Here is a 14,551-nt window from a genome sequence, read left to right on the forward strand (position 1 = left end):
GTCAATCAGTGGAAACCTCTGTGCAAACTGACTGGGCTTTACCTCCTCCATGGAAGCCAAACAGCCAGCTGGCTGCCCTCACAGCTGGGTCTGATCCAGGACCTGATGGGAGAGCAGGTGTGACAAGTGTGGTAATGACCAAGCAGCTGCTTCCGCTAGTTTGCTGCGAGGGGAGTTGGGGGTCTCAGCTATGCTGTGTTGTTACAGTAAGCTAGATGGTGACCTAGAGACCAGATTCCTTAAGTGACTGTAATTCCTGGTCTTGTGCTTTGCAGACTCTGTCCTAGGGCCAGGTCCTGTGTCCAGCACCCAGTGCAGCTCTTGGAGGTAAGTGCTATCAAGATTGTGTGGAGTTGTGCTTTGGGTGATGGCCAAAGACTCTTTAGTCAGAGTCTGTGTGAGCTAGGAGAACAAAAGTGTTTTGTCCTGAACAATGATTATTTTTGGCTCTTGATGGAGTTAAAATGTGTCCCATGAAGGTTCATCTTGCTTCCTGAGTTCCTGGGGAGAATCTCCAGGGAGATCCTATGAATATCTTGCTTGTAAACCTTCTCTCTTCCTCCCCTGCTCCCTGCCAGCACCTACCCAAGAAATACCTTGCTTACTTTTTTAATCTCCTCTGCTAGCCTATGAGCAATTGTTGGCTGCTTTGGCCCAAATTGGCTGGAAGATGCACATATAGTCAGACATTGAGGGAGAGTTGGCTAGAATTGCCCAAAAGTTTGCATCTGGTATCGCATTATGTCTCTCTACCCTGGTGAACAATGGTACAAAACAAACAAGGTTGCATGTGCATGACAGTGTAGTAGATGAAGGAGCATGCATGGGACACTGTGCTACAGCTTTCACCCCTGGTGATGTAAGAGACGGGGATATATATGTCTGGCTGAGAGCGCCACAAAATGGGGCTGCAAAAGGGCCTGTGATGTGTATAATGATGTTTAAGCTTAGGCTGCCCTTACTGGGGGGAAATCTTACATATGTGTGGAATATGTAACTAGTGAATTAGAATACAGGCATACGTTCAAAATGACTGCAATTTCATGCCTTAGTTATCAGTAATTTTGAAGGAACATCCTTAATTCCTTCCACAGCAATCCAAACTATGGGTGTTTAGTTCCCATTTGTCACCAGCATTTCTCTGATCTCTGCCTAGCTACGCTCATAAAGTGCCTCCAAGTATGTTTACAAAGATGTTTACTCTCCAAACAGTTCAGGCTGGTTGTTCTGAAACTACTTAAGGAATGTACCTGACAACTTGGGTGGAAAAGTATTCTCTTGATGTAAAAGACTTAAAGGACTGCTATGTAACACTGGTCGCAGTGTTTGCCAAAATTCTGAGTCTGGACTGAAATATTTCTTTCAACTCATATTTTTATTTGTGTAGTACTTTGTGTATTATATAGAAACATTAAGTTAAAGCCATGACACTAAATGTTAAAAACTCAGACTTAAAGACTTCAAACCTGGAACATCATGTCAAATTCTAAACAATTTATCTACAGAGGTAAAATATTTTTACTTTGCAAGCCAGTAAAGAATAGCAGAATGATGTCTATAGTTGTTTTAGAGAAAAAGAAAAATTATAAGAACATAGCAACATCTTCATCTGGAACTGTAATTAATCTGATTTAAATATAGCAACAAGTAAAAAAGCTGCATCTTAGGAATCTTTCTGAAAAGATAGTAAAGAAAGAGAGATTGAGACATTCTTCATTCAGTTATAAATGATATAAATATGATGAGTGTCAGTTCTGTATAATTCAAAATACCAAGTGTGTAAATACATCTATTTTAATGATCTGGTTTCTAGATTGTTCAGAGCAAAACATTTTGCTTATGTGGTATTGAGCAGTTTGTCTTCCTTACCACTGTAAGCACCTTTATCTCCTGAGCTGCTGTTTGCTAGTCCTAACGTCATTGTTAACAGAGAACCAAGAACAGCTATAGAGGATATACTAGCAAAAATAGTCGGATAGCCTGGCTGCATAAAAATTAAACTGTTTATTGTAGCTGTTGAGATGCATCTGTTCAATAAATGTAAATAATTTGGAGAACATGCAGTTCTGAAAAGGGTATGTGTATTGCATTCAGGAGAAACCATCCCGAAGGTTGATCTAGGCTACTAACACTTAAAACTAGTTTATATTTCTGAACTGAAACAACTCTACAGCTTTAGAACTTGCACAGTGAACCAAATCTTTTTGGCCTGTATCATTTTTTCATCTGGAATTACATCAAGCCCTTTTTTTTTAATGAAATGGGAAGGGGATGTTTACATATTTTGGTTTTTCAGGACCATTTGATGTGTTGCATTAGAGCTGCACAGCTGAGTACCCACAAGTTGTATATTTCTTTGCGTAGTATGTTTTGTTCATATAAATGATAAAAGTTCAGAAATGTAAAGCATTGTGCCTTGCCTTCCTTCTAGGGAAAGCCTAAAATGTCTTGCCAAGCTCTAGCTTTTCCATCCCACCCCTTCTATTTTCCAGAAATTATTTTTTTTTCTTTGTAATTAACTACACGGTTGTATGGAGGAGGAGAGTCTTTCTGGCACTAAGGCTTGCTCAATATGTAGACACAGCAAGCGAACACCTTGTAGCCCTTTGGCCGAGTATCAACACACCGTTAATAAGCAGACAGCTTGAAAACTCGGCAATAGTAGAGTGTTTGTTACAAAGAGGAGAGACAGCTTTGATCTGGCCATTGCTGTTCTTAGAATCGCCCTGTTAGCATAGCAGAGTGCTCACGTTTAATTGGTCATCATACCTAATCTTGGTCCCCCTTTATACAGGGATGGTACAAAAGAGGAATTCCTGAAGTACGTGTTAGGTATAGATAACCCACAGCGTGTTTGTTTTGGAGGAAGAGCAAAGGAAGGAAACTGACATTTTTAAAAAACTTTTTTTTCTCTCCTCATCTGGAGCAAATGAAAATAGTTCAAAATTATGAGAGACCATCTAAGGTAACTCTAAGCTGTTTGTGTGCAGTTCTGCTCCACCCTGTATAAGGTCTATTTTTGTTGTTCCTGCTGTGGTCACTTGAGACAGTTTAATATAACTGTGTCTCGGAATGCTTGTTACTGCATCTGGAGATGAGAAAACTCTGTCTCCCCTCAGCAACCTCTGTGGATAACAACAAACAGGTACAACATGCCCAGGCAGGGCTGGTTGGAGGGAGGGAGGGAGAGGGAGAAGTCAGATGAACCTAACATGCCAGTATCATTTAGATGGCTCTGGATGAAAGTATTTCTGTGACTCCTTACACAAGTTATTGAATACAAGCATTACTTAAAAAGTAACTATAGTTACTGTAGGAGTATTATAAGCATGCAAGTTTAAATGGTCCTGCAGGGCAAACTGCTAAGACTTTGGTACAGACCTCAACGCTATTTTTACTGTGAAATACATGGATTGTAGTAAGCCTACTTACTTGTAATTAGTCTGGGACCCTTCCATCTTACAGTCCTTTAGTGAATCTGTAGGGCAGTGTTTATGCCAGTACAGTTTTCTGCCATGGCAGTGTCTGTGAAGTGATTGAACACTGCGTTAAGATTTTGAGTGAGTTGGGCATGAAGAGCAAGCAGGGAAGGACTCTATTAGCAATAAATATTTGGGAGCCTAATTTAACAAAATGTTTTGTTTCCACATTAGACGCACATTTCTGGTGCATTTTCTCCTCTCTTTTGATCAAGGGTGTTTTGGACTTGAGCCAAAGACTTGTCTATACATGGAGTTACGCTAGAATAATTACTCTGGAAAAAGTAGCCTGGATTAACTCCATGGGAGCGAAGTATTGTTCCAGAAGGAGTTATTTGGAGTATCAACATATTTGAGTGCTCTGTCTCAGTTGCACTTTTCTCACTTTTTCTGGAATCTCTTGTGTGAGAAGAGAAGCTTCTCTCTTTGTATCTTGGATATCGGTGGAAAAGAAGAACAGAGTATTGTCATGCTGCTTGGCACTCATGAGGTTTTAAAACCTTGCATCCACTTCCCTGAACAGGAGCACTAAACCAACACTGTTACAAACAGACCGAAACCTCTCTCTCTTGGGTGGATGAAGTGCGTTAAGGTATGCTTGCAAATGCCCTTTTGGAGTTACGGGTGAAAGCATGAGATAAAATGATCTGGGATCCAAACCCACATCTTGTTTTCAAACAATTAACAGGTAGGGGTAAGAAATTCTCAGATCTGTTCAGATAGGAGATGCTGGAGGAATGAGGTTTAAAGACAACTTGTATGTAGTCTTGAGTCTCTGTCCTCATGTGCTGTCTGAAGAGTCTGGGAAGCACAGATACATATGCACTGATTTTTTTTTTTTTTTTTTTTTTGTCTTTTTCTCATGGATGTGTTGTTTGGGGAATAGAGACTGAATATGAGAAGCACATGTATACTGGGGTCATGCTGTCCATAGCTCTGTATCGACCCTAGGGCATTTCAGAAAGGTGTTATTCACGTGGTCAGTACCTTGACGTGTCGCTGAGCATCACCCAGAGCGTAACAGCTCTTACGCTCCCCGTGCCCTGTGGGGTCTCTGTCCCTCCCACCGCCGGTGCCCGCGGGCTGCGGTCCTCACCTGCGGCCGCGACCCGCCCCCCGGCACGGCTTTATTTTCAGTTGTGAAGAGCAGACACCCGGGGTTGGGGGCGCGGAAGGCGGGGTCCGCCTGCGGGCCCCGGGAGGCAGCCGGCTGCCCGCGGGCGGGGCGGCGCCCTCGGCTGCCCTTCCCGGGGGGCAGGGGCCAGGCCCCGGGGGACATTTTGTGCTGTGCCGTGCCGTGCCCGCCGCCCCCGCGGCGGGGGCGCGGGGCTCCTTCGCGGGGAGCCGCCGCTCGAGGGCCGGGCAGCCCGCGGCGGCGGAGGGCGGGGCGGGGCGGGCTCCGTCACGGCGCGCGGAGCCGGCGGGGCACAACGGGCGCCCTCAGCGCGGGGAGCGGCGGCGGCTCGGCAGCTCGGCGGCAGGTTCCCGTGGCCGGCAGGAGCAGATGGCGGCCGCGCTCCTCTTCTACTTGCCCATCCTGCCGGGGCTGGCCGGCGCCTTCAACCTGGACGCGGACAACGTGATCAGCCGGCGCGGGGAGCCGGGCAGCCTCTTCGGCTTCTCCCTGGCCATGCATCGGCAGCTGCAGCCGCAGGAGAAACGGCTGTAAGTGCTCCCGCGCCCCGCCTGGCCCTGTCCCGGGCCGCCCGCGGGGACCCTCCTCCCTTCCACCACCGGGAAACTTCCCCTGGCGACGGGCTGGGGCCGCCAGCCCCCACCTGGTGGCCGGCCACCCGCTGGCGGCGGGGAGCGGAGCGGGGCCGGGCCGGGCGGCGGGGCGTCCCGCGGGGAGGCCCCCTCGGAGGGACGGGGCGGCACCTGCCGCGGCCCGCGGGGTGCTGCGGCGCCGCAGGCCGCCCGGAGGCAGCGTGCGCCCGGGCGGAGCGGCGGGGACGTGCCGGGGAGCGAGGTCCCGCCCCGCCCTCCCCGGTGGCCTGCGGGGAGCTGGGGCGAGAAAGGGGGAAGCGAGCAACAGCCCCCGCTGGGAAACCTTCCCGCCACAGCCGCGACAGCCGTCTTCTGCGCGGGCCCCCCCGGCGGTGTCCCGCGGCGGCGGCTGTGCCCGCGGAGCCCGGGCGGAGCGGGGTGCCGGGAAGCTGGAGCCCGGCGCGGGCTCCCGGGGCGGCGCCGACCTGCTCCGCTGGTGCTCCGGGGCTGCGGGTGCCTGTCCAGGCTCTCGGGTTTGTTCTCCCTGTGGTTACCCGGCCTCGGGTAACGCAGGCGCTGCTGTTCGAGACGGAACCTGCCCGGGCGTGCGGGTGGGAGGTGGTACAAGCAAGACGGGAAAAATAAATCGATGTTGGTGGCATATGGGTGAAAGCTAGGAACTTCTTTTGGGAAATTCAGAAAGCAAAGTAAGGCTCCTTTGTACATCTTCAGGATCCTTGCCTCTTTGTGACCATATCTGAGCAGTACCTGACCCCACCCTATCCAGTGGTGGTGGATGGAGTGTGTCTTGTATAAGGTATTGGTATTAAATAAATGTCCCTTCCCCAAATACTTAGTTTTAATTCAAGGAAGACAAGCCCATAACCCGTATAGAGTTAATGGGAGAAGGAAACTGGAAAGAAATCGTATCCTTCATAAAGTTAGCTGGTAAACATACTTAAAAGTCCTATGGGCCCATTTTGCTCATGCTTGCGTTCTGTGTGATTTTATAAAAATTACAGTGTGTAAAGGATGTAAATACCCATGTTCCATCTTCCGTCTAGTAGACAAAATGACCCATGGTATCCTGAAGAATGAAATACAAATCCGTGGGCTCCTTTTCAGAGGCCATTATCTTAATTCTTGACAGGATTACTCTTGCGTTGGTCTCATTTTCGTTCTATTAAGAAAGCAGTGCCTGAAGCTTGTTAGTTTCCCATTGTGTTGTTGGTACTGGTAGAATGAGTGTGTCAGAATATGCAGAGACAGAAAACCAATTGCTGAGAAGTCAGTAGAAACACAAGAGCGGTCACAGTATTCAAGCTAGTCTGTAATACTTGGCTGAAATGCTTCAGAGATTATTAGCATGAAAGTTCTGTATTGTACGTATAGTAAGTGCTTCCTCAGGCAATCCAAATCTGAGGACAGAGCAGAGCCAGATGCTATCTGCCTTGACATGGCTTTCTGAATCCAGGCTTTCATGAGAAGCAAGGGTCTCTATTGGAGACAAAACCAGACTAGAGAAACTGTGTTCTGTGGTGATGTGCACTTTTGAGTATGAGACATCTTGGCCATTTTAAAAATCTATTAATGAGTTTTAGCATAAATAATTTGAGTGCTACCCTGGGTAGCTGTTGGAATGAAACCAGTAGTACTCCTTGGAATGAAACCTTTTACATCAGATAGGCGTGTTACAGTCACTTTTAGCATAATTTTTATGTCTGTAAGAATAGTGGTGTGTGGCTGTAAGAGAACAAGACATTAAACATGCCAAACTGTAACTCTCTGTTATAGGGACAGAGGTGTGTTTAGCTCGCTTTGTGTAAGTTCTGTCTCATGAAACAAATGGGAGTTTTGGTGGGGAAACTTGAAGTGAAGCCTCCCATGTTAGGCTGCATATTTATATCAGATAAAAATGAGTGATGTTGAACAATTATATCGGAATGATAATACCGAACGATTTGTGTGGCCTGTTCCACGGAAACCATGTGAAGTTTCTAAATAGCTTGACTCTTTATAGGTGGAACAAACGGTGTCTGCTGTCCAATACTCAGTGAAGGTGGAAAGTTATGGGAATGGAGGTCGTACTGAGATCTACTGAGAAACAGATATGTCTAATGCCTGTATGCTGCCCATTATCTGTAACAGCAGAAATTTTAGTAGTTTGTTCTCAGGGGTGCAATACCTCTGCATTCCCAACTGCATTTTGGTCTGTCTCTTATCTCTACTGCAAAAGTGGTTTTATGTGCAGCTATCTCTTAGTCAGATAGAAGTATTTATTTTACCCCTTCTTCTCGAATGGGTGCTAACTTCAAAGCTCAGTTAAAATTTCAGTGTGAACACTGTTAAGTAGTTGCCAAAAATACACAAACCCCATTTCATCATTGAAACTTAGTTAAAAGTGACACTTGGGTTCTCATCTGGCAGGGACTACCATTCCAAAAAAACCTGCCAACCCGAGCACCCTCCTGCCCCTCCAATTTTACAAAATTAGAAATGGTTTGTAACAGACATGTGCAAGATCAGTCAATCCTTGGAAAGACAAGCAAATAAGGTGAAATACATGAATTCTATGCAAGGGTTGTTTTAGTCTGTGGCTTGGAGCAAGGCTTGGTAAAACAAACTAAATGATGTGTAATTTTCCTCTTGCCTCACTTAAGTGGTTCTTAAGTGAAATGGTTCCCTCTTCCTCACAACGGATAATTCAGTCTTAAACATTATGAAAATCCTCTGTAAAGATGAGGGTGGAGAATGTCTATGAAGTGTGATAAATAAAGGTACAGCTGAAATAGCCTTTAATTAAACATGTTATTTGCTTTTGATCACCTTTTTTCTTAGTCACAGGATATGATGGATTACATTTTAGCTTTGAATGACAATCTTTTCATTTATTAGTGTTAGCTACTAATGCCATGTTTGCTAATGAGGAATTATGTAACTCCCAACAGTATGGGTAGATTACTCTTCAAGAACTGCTTTGACTTTAGTTGTAAATGGTACTGAGTATAAGGCTATGGACTAGTAACAAGATTTCGTTTTTCTTTGTGAATATCTTTGGGTGAGAAAAGTTGGAAAATTTGTCAGCTGGAGAGGAGAAAAACTTTATTAATTCACAGTGACTGAAAGTGGACTGCTAATGGCATGAGGGTGTGAAAGACAGCTGAACGCAATCTTAATGTGCATCAGGGGAGCATTAATGTTGGAGGTAGTAAGGGCAGCCTGCCTGGATTTCTGTGTACAGTTCTGGTTCATTATCAAGCACAGTGAATCAGGTAGCAGAAAAGGCTAATGGAGCTCTAAGAGAGCCGGGCTTGTTGCCCTGTATAAGATTGTTCTGTTTTTAATCTATCAATATGATGAAAATAAGGGAGTTCTGGTTCTGCGAGGGAGTGGTGGCATAACAGCAATGCATTTCATCTGCAAACTGGAAGAAGGTTTGTAACTTGGAGGGACCCGACACTCGGGGGACAGCATAGCTATAGGAGTAATGTGGTTAAAATTTAAGTAGTTCTGTGATGGAGAATGCAAGTGTATCTAGCATCTATAAATGGGGACTACACTCGCTATATATTAGCTACTATGTATTATAAGTATGTTACTATTATAATAAATATATTATTACTAGTGACTCACTGTATATAGTGAGTATAGTTACGTGTAATTTTATGTATATAGAATATATGTGAATGATATATACATAGACATACTCCATGTAAGATGTCCAGCAGGTCTGTTCCAGTCCTTTTTTGTTGTAATTCATAATGATTTAAGCAAATATTGGAACACAAGCCCCAAGAATACCTAAATTTGTGTATAACTTTAATTGCAAGTAATTCTGATATTATTTTCAGTAGAGGTATGGAGCTGAATTCACGTAGGCTTCTTGTTATCGTTTAAGGCAAAAAAGGATGAGATTGTAGTAATCAACATTCAAAATCTTCTCATCAGCTGAAAAGCTGTGTGGCTGAAAGCTGTGGATAAGCACTTTATGTCAAGACTGCACTGACCATTAGCAGCCATAAAGTCCTAAAAATTGCAGTATCTTACTGAAATTTTTACTTGTGACAGGTTTTGCTGATACTGCATCTCTCTACTGTGAGCTGTTAAATCAATACGTAACAAAGTTGCCTTTGGTCAGCAGGGCTGCTGACATGGCTGTACTGCTGCAGTGCATCCTCAGTGGCTTTTCGCCAGTACTTCCGTGTTGACTGAGGGCTTGTGAAGAAGAGCTGGATTATGCTGGTCTGCAGTGGAAAATGACAATTTCTGCTTGCAGAGGTGGTGTAGTGTAATTCAAGCCTCAGGTGGACTGAATTAATAACTGCGTATTTACATCTTCAGGATTTAAATGCTTTAATAATGCTGGTCTTTAGTGCTTTTGTCAATTAAAAAAAAGGATTTATTATTAATTTTCCTTGGTGTTTTTTTTTTTAAAGACTTTGTCGTTACTGTCGCATTGTTCTTAGTATTTTTTTTTCCTTGAGTGTGTCTCTGTTTTTGTCTATGCAGGCTATTCTTGGATAACCTGCTTAGCATGCTTGATTACTTTCTTAATTAGTGATAGTAGAGGAGTTTGTCTATGTTCAAGATAGATGTCCTGTGGCAATGGTCAGGATCAAATGATGTTGGGAAGGAGGAGGGAGGAGTACTTTGTTTCCTTGTAGTGGTAAGGGAAAGATTTTTAAAAAGAAGATCCATCATACTAATATGATGGGTGAAAGAAGTGAGAAGATAAATTTACATTGCATAAGGGAGAAGAATGTGGAATTGCTATAGGTGGAGTCAAACTGTAGAAGCCAAACTTTTTCCCAGTGCTAAGTTTGAGTTTTGCTCTGGGTTATCTGTGGCAGAGACACAGCTGACAGGTTTACAGGTCAGATATACAAAAGATTGGAAACTATCATATAATTGTCACTATCTGACTCCCATTCTTGCAGGTGGAAAAGAAGAGGTTGACATCTTTATTTTTGTTTTTTTTTTGTTGTTTGCCTCGAAGGAACAGGAAAGAATTGTGCACTTGGTCCTGCAGAATACTGCTAAGGCAAGAAGGATGAAACAGAGCATTGAGCTGATACACACTAGGAAGTTGCAGTAGAGTAACCACTTCTGTCAGTGTAGGAAAAGAGCAGTCCCTGCAAGGCACTAGTCAAGTCACAGGTCATACAGCAAAAATGTGCGTCTACCGGGACAGTTTAGTCCAGGTGGCTCTAAAAAGGCTATGTCAGGAAAGATATGCTACAGTACAGTCCTTTGCTGTTAGCTGTGTGAATTCACAGGTTCAACTTCACCGGAGTGTTAACTGGTGTAACAGATGTTCATCATGTAAAACTAGCCTTCCCACACGGTAAGTGGCAAACCTCTTATCCTCCATCCCCTTGAGAAACGTGTTTTTCAAGAGGTCATATACTTTTCAGATAACATTTTTTTCTATGGTCACCTGTAAGTGCATAAGAATCTTAAGTAACCCTGTGGTAGATGTGTTATTTTTCTTATGCTGGTGTTACTAAGAATTAACAAAACTCGTTGCTGTGCTAGTGGGAACCTTCCATGAGTAAGGACTGTAGCATATGCCTTTTGTCAGCAGTAATGATAAATGGCCTTGTGTGCAGACTCCAGCTTTGAGAAACAGCCTAGACTATCAGCTTCAATTACAGCTCATAAAGTTGTTATGCTCTTACTGGAAGATGCTTGTACCTGATACAACTCCTTGGTTTCATAGCTTTTTGTTTTTGCCTATACTGAGCCTGATCGATGAATCGGTTTCTAATGTAAGAGGTACCATGTCTTTGGTGGGATTGCTAGAGCATAACATTTACAGGGTAGAGGTGATGACAGGTTTAGAAGCATTTTGGCTGATGCTTTCTTATTTTTAAATGTCTTGATAGATGTGAATGGAAATTTGTGGAGGCACAAATTCCTCTCTCTCTTCAGGCTGTGTATTTGGAAAGAGAAGGGTGTTCTGTAAGCTGTTACTCTGTGTAAAACATGGACCTGCCAAGCCATTCCAAGAGCATTAAAATAAAAGTGATGGCTCAATTAACCAAAATTGCTTTACGTTTCTCTGGTCCAAGTCTGTTGTACTCATCCCTTTCTAAAAGGATGGGATTTATACCAGGTAGTTCTTATTAAATAATAGTAGGATATGAATCAACCCTGATGAACACAGCATATGTTAGCTCAGCGAGCTCTATTGCGGCCACAGACTCAGAAAACAGATCAAAAAGTTAATCTTGCATGCTCTAAAACTAGCAAGATTGAAACAGTGTAACTGGAACAAAATAACTCAATGCAGGCAAGGACAGACCTTGATCTCAGAAAGGAGGAGAAAGGCTTTTCTCTTTACTAAAGTGAATGAAAACTAATGAGCTGCAGAACATATGAGCTAAGGACAAAGGAAAAGCATTCTCCTTGTCAAGTCGTTGTGTTCTTGAGCAGGGGCTGTGGGTCCTGACAACTCTGCTTAATGATGCCCGAAGGCTGGGCAGAAAAGCGTTGCAGGGAGGGCTCACAGTTGGAAAGACCAGCAGCTATTCTCTTGCTTTTCAAACTCAGGTGGTGTAGACGCTCACAGATGGGCAAAGTAGACATGTCTGTGTGCATGTCTGACATAAAGCCTTCAGTGAAACTGTCTGTGTATTGTGAAAAGGAGTTGTAGTCCTTAACAGTGTTTGCTCTAAATATTGGGGGAGAGAAGTCATCCTATACCCTCTTATTCTGATGTATAGGTCGGTTTGAGAACTGTAGTCGTAAGTTGGATGGGCTAAAATGTGTTTGAAGAGCGTAACCACTTGCCATCTAAAACCTGAGGTGGGAGTGAGCTGGAGAAGCATTTTTTTCTGAGGTTCCCTTCACGGGATAAGAGGTGGGGTGCTGACTGGGGTGTGCATGCTCTGCCCTGGTTCTCACCTGCGTGGGCTGGAGCTGAGCGAAGAATCAAGGCTCTCTGTGGCGCTGGCATCCTGAAAGCTTCAGCTAGCAGACAGCTGCTTGAAGCTCATTGCTGTCCCGATCTTATGGACTGACTGGCACAAGAAACTTCATGGTGCTCTTTAGACTTAAAATATGACCCCATCAGCTACAGAAGGATAGGAAGTGAGGGAGGCAGCGTGAATATTGATCAGGATGCAGAGGTGTAGAGTGAACCATTTAAGTATCTGAAGAATGTAGCATGCACAACACGAGGCCTGCTTTCTGCGTGCTGCTCTGTTCCAAAGCAAGAGGATTTGGGACAAACGTTCCAGGAGTCCTTCTGCAACAGGGACATTAAAGGGAGCACTATATCATTAAATCATCTATGAGCTGGAATCTTAAAGTTTAGCATTTTTATTTGAGGACATAGTTTTCCTTTGGTTTCTGTTTTCATGTCTTGAGAGCAGTAAAGAGCTTTCAAACAGATGTGCACAGAGAGATGAGATTTACTGGTAGTGTTGGGCACAGAGGCACAGCTGTAGCATATCTTCTGATAATAATTCTGACACAATTTCTGTATCGATTTCACTCTTGTGCTGGCTACCTTGGTCGTGAATAAGACTGTTCAAGCTGGCATATACTTTTAAGAATAAACCATAAGGCAACCCTGCCATCAGGTATGGATCCGTCTTCATCCAGATGTGAAGTTGTACTGCATTGTCTACTCTTAAGAATACCATTCACCTGTGCAGAGAGTCCTAATTAATCCCTTTTTTTAGTATGATCTAGTAGAAAAGTGTCTTGTACTGTGGCAGGAAATAATAAATAGTCTGTGTTGTATCTTCTTCAGAAATACTGGCGAACCCCATCAGTCTGCACCTGGACTATTTGATGGATCCGATCTGTAACTGTACAAGACAAATGTAAATCTTTGTCGTATGACTATCAAATTAAGTATTTTTATTTAATTAAACAATTTTTATTTAAGTTTCTGAGAAGTCTCTTTACTGTTGATTGCCCTTTAATAAATATTCTGCAGTTGTATAGGCTCTTTCATCCAAAAATCTCAACGTAATTTATAGTGATATTATTTCTTTAACTGTAAAATAGGAATGAAGAGGAGACAAAATCACTGTTGCAGTGCTAGATAAGATGAGTGCAATTTTCTGTGTAGTATATGTTACTAATGCTGCTAATGTTAATTTGTAAATAACAAAGAAAAACTTAGGCAGAAGCAGGACAGGTAGGTTGTCTTCTCATAAATGTTTTTTCTTAAAGGATAGCAAGCAGAGAAGAATGGTTTACTGATCTAATTTGTTGCTGTCTGGATTCTCCACGAAATAAAACGGAACGTTTCCCGAATTAGTATATTGGGTTGCCTGGCATGTTACAGCAGTAAATTGTTCACCAGTCAGCACGGGCCATTTTCTTCTCCTCTACCCAAAACCCTTTCCGTGTGTGCCAGAGCAACTGTCAGTTTTGAAAGGAATGCAATCTGGTAAGTTTTCATAGGAGATACCTCATTCATTTCAGAACTGCTGTTTAAAATCAGCTGTTGATCAAATGCTTCAGAACCAGCCTGGGGCTGGATGAATCATTCTAGCCATAACTGTAAAAATGCCATGTTTTGGGGACACAGTCTGTGGAAGGAACAAGGCTGAGATTAGGCTATCGGGCAAATAGCTATTTAAAAACAAGTAAGCAAAAATCCATGTTATCGAATGAGCAGATGGTGGTCTGTACTGTGAAATTTAGCTAGAAATTAATACCTGGTATTTAGCAAGGGTAGGTACAGTAAGAGGCACAGGAATATTTGAAGAAAGAAGTATACAAAATGGTCTGGAAAACATTGAATAATTAATTTGTTAGCATTGGATATTGTTGATTGAGGTATATATAAGCAAGTTGCTGCTTTGAAATAATGGCAGAAGAATATAGCCTAGAAAAGCAAACATGAATGTGAAAAAAAAAAGTCTCACTTCCATTTTTAAGGGAATTATTCAGTATATTAAAAATAAGTGAACTGAACCATAGGTTAATAAAGCTCCCTTCACAACTTTACAGTACATCAAATGTACTGTATTCTTGGTAAGATGCACTTCCCTTGGGTTTGAGATATCGAGAGTATCACATGTTCTAAGACTATTTTGAGAATTCCCTAACTATTGCTTTGAAAAAAGAGAATTGCAGTTATGTTGTTTTAGTTTAAAGAACAGGCCAGATGTATTCTGCTATGAAGTACCTGAGATTAAATATTGTATCAAAATGATAGTAAAAAGGTAAAAAGTACTGCATTGTGATTTTTGGAGCATTTGCTAGCATGGACTGACGTTTTTTGGCTCTGTTGGAATGTTGGCTGTTTTTCTCATTTCCTCTTAAAGATCTGCATCTAAAAATATGTCATTTCCTAATATTGATTTTCTTTAAGCAGTTGTACTAATGTGTGTGAGGATGTT

General features: G+C 43.0%; 1 protein-coding gene across 3 annotated transcripts in view; it reads left to right on the top strand.

The window, feature by feature from the left end:
* Positions 1-4,038: 4,038 nt before the first annotated feature.
* Positions 4,039-14,551, top strand: part of ITGA6 (integrin subunit alpha 6) — a 47,615-nt gene continuing 37,102 nt past the window's right edge. For 2 of the 3 annotated variants that reach the window (XM_075153252.1, XM_075153251.1), the window contains exon 1: positions 4,040-5,144. In XM_075153252.1, coding sequence (XP_075009353.1) covers positions 4,984-5,144 — 161 coding nt within the window. In that variant the 5' untranslated portion in view covers positions 4,040-4,983. Of the gene's footprint in view, positions 5,145-14,551 lie in introns of all 3 variants that reach the window. The other variant, XM_075153253.1, reaches the window with a different exon arrangement.

This window comes from Calonectris borealis, chromosome 6 (genome assembly GCF_964195595.1).
Source record: "Calonectris borealis chromosome 6, bCalBor7.hap1.2, whole genome shotgun sequence".
Lineage (NCBI taxonomy): Eukaryota > Metazoa > Chordata > Aves > Procellariiformes > Procellariidae > Calonectris > Calonectris borealis.